This window comes from Antrostomus carolinensis, unplaced genomic scaffold, assembly GCF_000700745.2.
Source record: "Antrostomus carolinensis isolate BGI_N321 unplaced genomic scaffold, ASM70074v2 scaffold2084, whole genome shotgun sequence".
In the NCBI taxonomy this organism is placed as follows: domain Eukaryota; kingdom Metazoa; phylum Chordata; class Aves; order Caprimulgiformes; family Caprimulgidae; genus Antrostomus; species Antrostomus carolinensis.
This window is the reverse complement of record NW_010309879.1, coordinates 24,637-30,636: the sequence shown is the minus strand read 5'-3', so window position 1 is coordinate 30,636 and position 6,000 is coordinate 24,637. Positions and strand designations below refer to the sequence as shown.

The 6,000-nt window shown below is 47.4% G+C and overlaps 1 protein-coding gene across 1 annotated transcript in view; it reads left to right on the top strand.

The window, feature by feature from the left end:
* Window positions 1–245: 245 nt before the first annotated feature.
* The window catches only part of MYO9A (myosin IXA), a gene marked incomplete at its 5' end in the record, with an annotated part of 29,148 nt that continues 23,393 nt past the window's right edge, over window positions 246–6,000 (top strand). Inside the window, 5 exons of the mRNA XM_029084548.1 lie at window positions 246–356; window positions 1,389–1,511; window positions 2,013–2,162; window positions 2,825–3,135; window positions 4,044–5,690. Coding sequence (XP_028940381.1) covers window positions 246–356; window positions 1,389–1,511; window positions 2,013–2,162; window positions 2,825–3,135; window positions 4,044–5,690 — 2,342 coding nt within the window. The remainder of the gene's footprint in view (window positions 357–1,388; window positions 1,512–2,012; window positions 2,163–2,824; window positions 3,136–4,043; window positions 5,691–6,000) is intronic.

Here is a 6,000-nt window from a genome sequence, read left to right as displayed (position 1 = left end):
GTCCCTTCCAACCCAAACCAGTCTGTGATCATCTGATGGCTGCTTGTAAACAAACAGGATTCAACCCTGGTGGGATTAGTGCAGGTTCCTGGGGACCCACGTTCCCTCTCTCCCTGAGCATCGTTGCCAATGTGCCTGTCATACAGATGTGCTACATCTGCTGAATCCATTTACCCATCCCTTCACTTAAAACCTTCAGTTAAAGGAAATATTTGCTCATCGTTGGCCTCTTTTTCCCCTTCCAGCTGCCCCTGCGGTTCAACGACAGCCTGGTGCTCAGGCAGCTGCGGTACACGGGGATGCTGGAGACTGTTCGCATTCGCCAGTCGGGATACAGCTGCAAATACTCCTTCCAGGTTGAGAAAAACATTTTGTGTCTTTTACCACCCTTAGCATCATCAGAGTTGTCTGAATGTTGCTAGCTTGTTTTTTTTTAACGAGGTAATTAATTTATAGCTCACACAAGGCGGTGGATCTAACAAGCTAATGTCTGGCATGGAGTGGTCCTCTGCTATGCTGCTGATTTCTAGCAAGCTGATCTAGACTGAGGTGAAGGCTACAAGCCCCCTCTGCAGATAATGTCATGGTTTTTGAACAAAAGCAGTATTTTTTTGTAATGTGGAGTTCCTTTTTGCAAAAAAAAGGTTTAAATTTACATGTGCTCTTCTGCGCGTCTTTTGGAATCACCTGGGAATGGCGTTTGCCCCGTGGTGTCGGTGCTGGCTGCGTCTCATCAGGAGGGTGATAGACATCCTCTAAACCACTCAGGAATTATCCAGCTTTTCCTGTTTTCTCCTTTTCCATGTGTTTCACAGGTTTTGCGCACATGTCAGTCCTTTCATGCTTTGCTAGTGCCGATTTGTTTCCTGCTGGCAACTGCTTTGGGCCAGATGTCGTGTCCTGCGCAGCAGCTGGTTAGAAAAGGAAAACTGCTCAATTTATTTTTTGCTGGCAGCATGGATCCCAACCTTGCTTGGGAGGATCTCTCCTCTTGTACCTTCTCCACGCTTTGAGTCCTCACAGCAGTAACCAATGGAACATCTCAGAGATGCTTTGCAGATGTTGCAAACCCCCTTCCATAGTGGCCCTTGCTGAGGATTTGGAGCATTTTTCACTGGAGATGACCCCATGGGTTCTGCAGAACCTCTCCTCCCACACTGAAAGACATTTGGACATTGCTGAGTCCCTGCTTTGATGTATTTCCCATCAAACCACAAATGGTGGAGGAAACCTGGTATTCCCCAGTCTGTAAAATGCTATCTGTCCTTCTACTCACTCAATAGATCCTGTTACATGTGGCCAGTGGAGCAAATCCATTATTTATGGAAGAAAGGGACACAGAAGAATCCATTTAACCAAATCGTGGTGGTTTTTTTTTTCCTCCTCAGGATTTTGTCAACCATTTCCATGTCCTCCTGCCACAAGGAATCAGCCCATCTAAGCACAATATCCATGACTTCTTCAGGAAAATAAAACTCGATCCAGACAATTACCAAGTTGGAAGAACAATGGTAAATGTTTACCCTCAGCTCGGACTTAGATTTAAGATACAGATATAACATTTACCTGCATTTCTGTAATGATAAATTAACATCTTTCTATATTTTTTTAATTAATGAAACTATTTTTCTTCTGTTTACCAGAAGCCAATAGCTTAAATGAAGCTTTGACTGTTATTAATGCAAAAATAGTAAGGAATATTGGTTTTTTGTGTTAAACCATGTCACTGGTGTGGTTGGAACAATACAGCCTTCAAAAAATTATGTCTGTGTGTAGACATAGCTTGATACAACAGCTATCATTTTGCCTCCCCCAAAGGGAAAGCAGAGACTCTGTAATTCAGAGTTTGGACAATCTGAAACTGCAGAAACCTGTTAGGAGTGGCTTAACTAAAATTAACAGCTGAACTTTCTTCTGGGCATCCAGGACGTGGAAACCAGTAATATTAAATAATTTGTCTCATAGTGGTGGGACCTTTCCATGCTAGTGTTTTTTTGATTTTTCGGGGCTAGGTTTTCATGAAGGAGCGAGAACGGCAACTTCTGCAGGACCTGCTCCATCAAGAGGTGCTGCGTCGGATCACGCTGCTGCAACACTGGTTCCGCAGTGTGCTCTGCAGGAGGCAGTTCCTTAGCTTAAGGCAAGCTGCAGTCATCATACAGGTAGGTGACGGTGCTTCACTTCATTGCAAATTACAATCCACAAGTCCTACAGATACAGCTGATAGGTAAAAGGAAGATGCATATGATGTGGAAGAAGATCACACTAAGAGGGTCAGTCAGTTAACCACTAGTACTGTGGAGAATGTAGAGATTATGATTAAAAGCTCTGAAAAGAAAGAAGAGACCCTGTCCCCTGAAAGGTCACCTTCCAAATCCCCATCAAAGAAGAAGAAGAAATTCCACACCTCATCTTTCCTGAAAAAGAGTAAAAAGAAGGAGAAAGTAGACGCGTAAGCGCAGTTCTGTTGTGAGGAGACATTGCACATTTTTAAATGTTTAAGTTGACCATTAACAGTGTAGTGTTAGGGGTGTGCAGTAACTGGACTTTTAACCTAAACAAAAGGAACTGGAAGAGGTTTTGTTTTAAAATGAACAAAAAAACTCCCAAAACAACCAAAAAACCCCTTTCATGTTTTTTGATCCATGATCCACGTCACATACATCTTCCTCTTTAAGAAAGGAGCTTACAATCAGGATTTGACTCCTAATGCCATAATAAGTTGGGAATGGGGGAGACAGAGCTGGAAAGGTTGGGTGAAGGCAGGTTGCTCTCCCATCCCAACCCAACACCAGTTACAAGGAACTGCCTTCTGTCTTTGCAGAGATTTTGGCGTAGTTACCAGAGCCGAAAACAAGGCCAACCATCCCCCGACCCTCTTGTCCTCCGCAAAGCTGCTGTCGTTCTCCAGACCCACTGGCGTGGCTTCGTGGAGAGGCGGAGGTTCTTGCAGATGCAGTTTGCAGCTCATCTCATCCAGAGCTGCTGGCGGGAGTACACCAAGCGGCGACACGATGCAGCCACCAGCATCCAGGCAGCCTGGCGAGGACACCGTGCAAAGCAATCGTACGCAGCCAGCAGAAGCAAAGTCATCTGCTTGCAAGCGGCATGCAGAGGATATTTAGCACGACAAAGGTAACGCTGTTGGCCTCAGTTAAAAAAGAAAACATGTTCTGATGGTGCTTGTTGGGGAGGGAGGTGGTTGATGTGAGTTCAGACACCACTCAGACTACGGTGACTTACAGAGCATGTTGTCCCTTCGTAGGATCCCTGACCCCATCCTGACCTGCCTTGATCCTTCATTTTTGCCTGCTTTCTAACAAAGGAGTTTATTTAGCTGCAGGTCCTACTCTTAGAATAAGCAGAGCCTATTTCAGGTTGGAGCACGTAGGCAGGGGAAAGCTGAGACCATAAATACTCCTGAGGTTTTTTTTCCCCTTGGCAGCAGCACCAGTTTAAGTAACCTATTTTTAACTCAGATTGCCTCACCGATCTGGTTGCTGCACTGTCTCACAGGGACAGGAGATACTGGAGCCAGCCGCTGAGAAGGGGAGAGGGTTTCCAGCCATGCCTTGGCTTGCTGGCCATGGAGCAGGTCTTGGTTCATTCTCCGGAGGTGCTGCCTGCGAGGTGTGGAGCACCTTGACATAGGGTGGAAGATTTGGGAACTGCAAAGAGCTCTTGATGTGGGGTGAGAGACCCTGCTAGCTGTTCCAAAGGCAGGATGGTGAAGACGGAGAAGCCAAGGCAATGTGATGGGTTAAGCTCTTCTGGCTCTGTCAGCTTATGAATGAGGTAGAGCAGGGATGGAGGCTGAAGCTGCTGCTGTCGGCATGAGAGGAGCTTTCAGGTGCGTTGGGGCAGTCCTTGAGTAGGAGAGATGGCAGAAGAGAAGACTGAAAACTGAACATGCCTTCACAGCGTTGCTTGAGATGCCAACAGTGGTGAGGTGGTGGTGGTGATGAGATGCCACCAGTGCAGCGCTTTGAAGGGATGTCAGTGGGCACAGGGGTACAATATGCTGGTTTTCTGCTTTCTTGCAGGTTTAGAGCTTTGAAAGAGCAACGGTTAAAAGAGATGCAGTTGGAGAATGGCCTGTCCATTAGAGAAGAGGATGGACTGGCGGCAGATGATACTTTGGAAATTAAGGGCTCAGACCCATCTAAGTGGGAGGACAGCTCATTTGAAGAGCGAGTGAGAGCTGTAGAGGAACGTAAGTCACTGATGGAGAACAATCGGGTGAATCATGTGGACTCACTAGATACTTCTGCAAATTTATTGTACAAAAGGCACGAGAGAGCCAGTAGTCAGAGTGGGATGGACACCGAAGAGGAGGTAATTGTGAGAGAGAGACCCAAGTCACTGGAGGATCTCAACCAGAAAAAAGTGGTTCGTGCAAAAAGAGAAAGCCGGAGGATGCGTGAACTGGAACAGGCAAAATTCAGCTTGGAGCTGCTCAAGGTCCGGTCCACCGGTGGGCTGTCACCTTCAGAAGAGCGGCGGTGGTCCACTGAGCTTGTATCTGAGGCACTTCATTCCCCTCAGGGAACCCCAGAGAGTGAAAGCTCTCAAGGGAGCTTTGAGATGTTAAGCTGTGAAGATACCCCAAGTAATAAACTAAGTTCCTTAGTTTTAGACGAGCAAGATGCACAGTCATTTTCCACTGACTCTTTGCCTAGTAGTCCCCAGGCTCATCTACAGGAGAAGTCTTTCTGTGCCGCAGATGTAAACAGCAATGTACCCGGTGGCAGAAGGATCACTTCAGATTTGGAGCTACCTGATAACCTCAGGGTGAAGGAGCGTGTGGTCTGTGACCCCCAGAATATTACATACAAAGCTCACCCAAGAGAAACCTTCCTTTCCAGCAACCTGCCGACTTTCTACATTCCACCACAAGACAACGTGAAGGTGAAGCTAGTGGAGAATAACCTGCGGAACAAAACAGTGGAAAGAGAGGAGAGGACAGTTACATTCTCTGAGGTCAGAAAGGACTCTGAGCCAGATGAGGGCAGAGCCTTGGGAAGGAAGGAAGAAGAGAAGTCCTCTACCAAGAGAGAGGAACATGGGACAGCGACTGCGACACAGGACCATTCTCCAGACTCTGTCATCAAGAGACTGGAAAAACTCAACGTGGAGAAGGAGGAACGACAAAAGCAACTTCAGCTGCAAAATGAGAGGGAGATGATGGAGCAGATCCGTCAGCAGAAGGAAATTCTGGAGAGACAACGCAAAGCCTTTGAGCAGCAAGGGAGGGTGGAGGCTTTGCAGAGGGCTGAGCAGAGCAGAATAAAGGACCCCTCCCTCAAACCATCCAAAAAAACAGACAACCGGCCTCAGTCGGTCCTCATCCTGCACCCCCAGAGCAGAGGGGAGCATGGTTCCACCACAGGTGTGACTCCCACAGTGGACATCAAAGGTCTCACCGTTGGGACCAGGGGAAACTCTCCAGCCCACAGTGCCCCCAAAGACAGACCAGTCAGCATGTTCATGGAGCGAAGAGAAGGTCAATCGGGATTGGTGCTGGAACCCTGGTCCCATTCCAGACCGGCTCTGGACCCCAGGGACCTCCTGGGCAGCCACTTCTCAAGGACAGAGCGCCTCCGGCAACCCCGTGTACCCAACCAGGCCACTGAGGAGACGAGGGCAAGCGCTATGTTCTTCACGCCAAAAGACAATCCTTTCGGCCTCCAGTGAGTAAAAAGATGATGTGTTTTCTCTGTAGGCTTTCTCCATAGGCTTTTTGTTCTGCTAGAGAAGTCTGTACAAAACCCCCAATGAAACAAAGATGGTTTTCTTGATCTTCTAGCAATGAACAGGCAGAGATCAGAGGAAAAGGAAAAAGAGCTGGAAATACGACTTCTTGGTCTTGTATGTGATGGGCTTTATTTAAGCCAGGGGAGATAATCATGGACATTAGCAGGTGAAGGGAGTTAATAGAAAGGGATCTTGGGGCAACGTTTGCTCCCGCTCTATCGTATTACTTAAGCTGCCTTGCCTAAT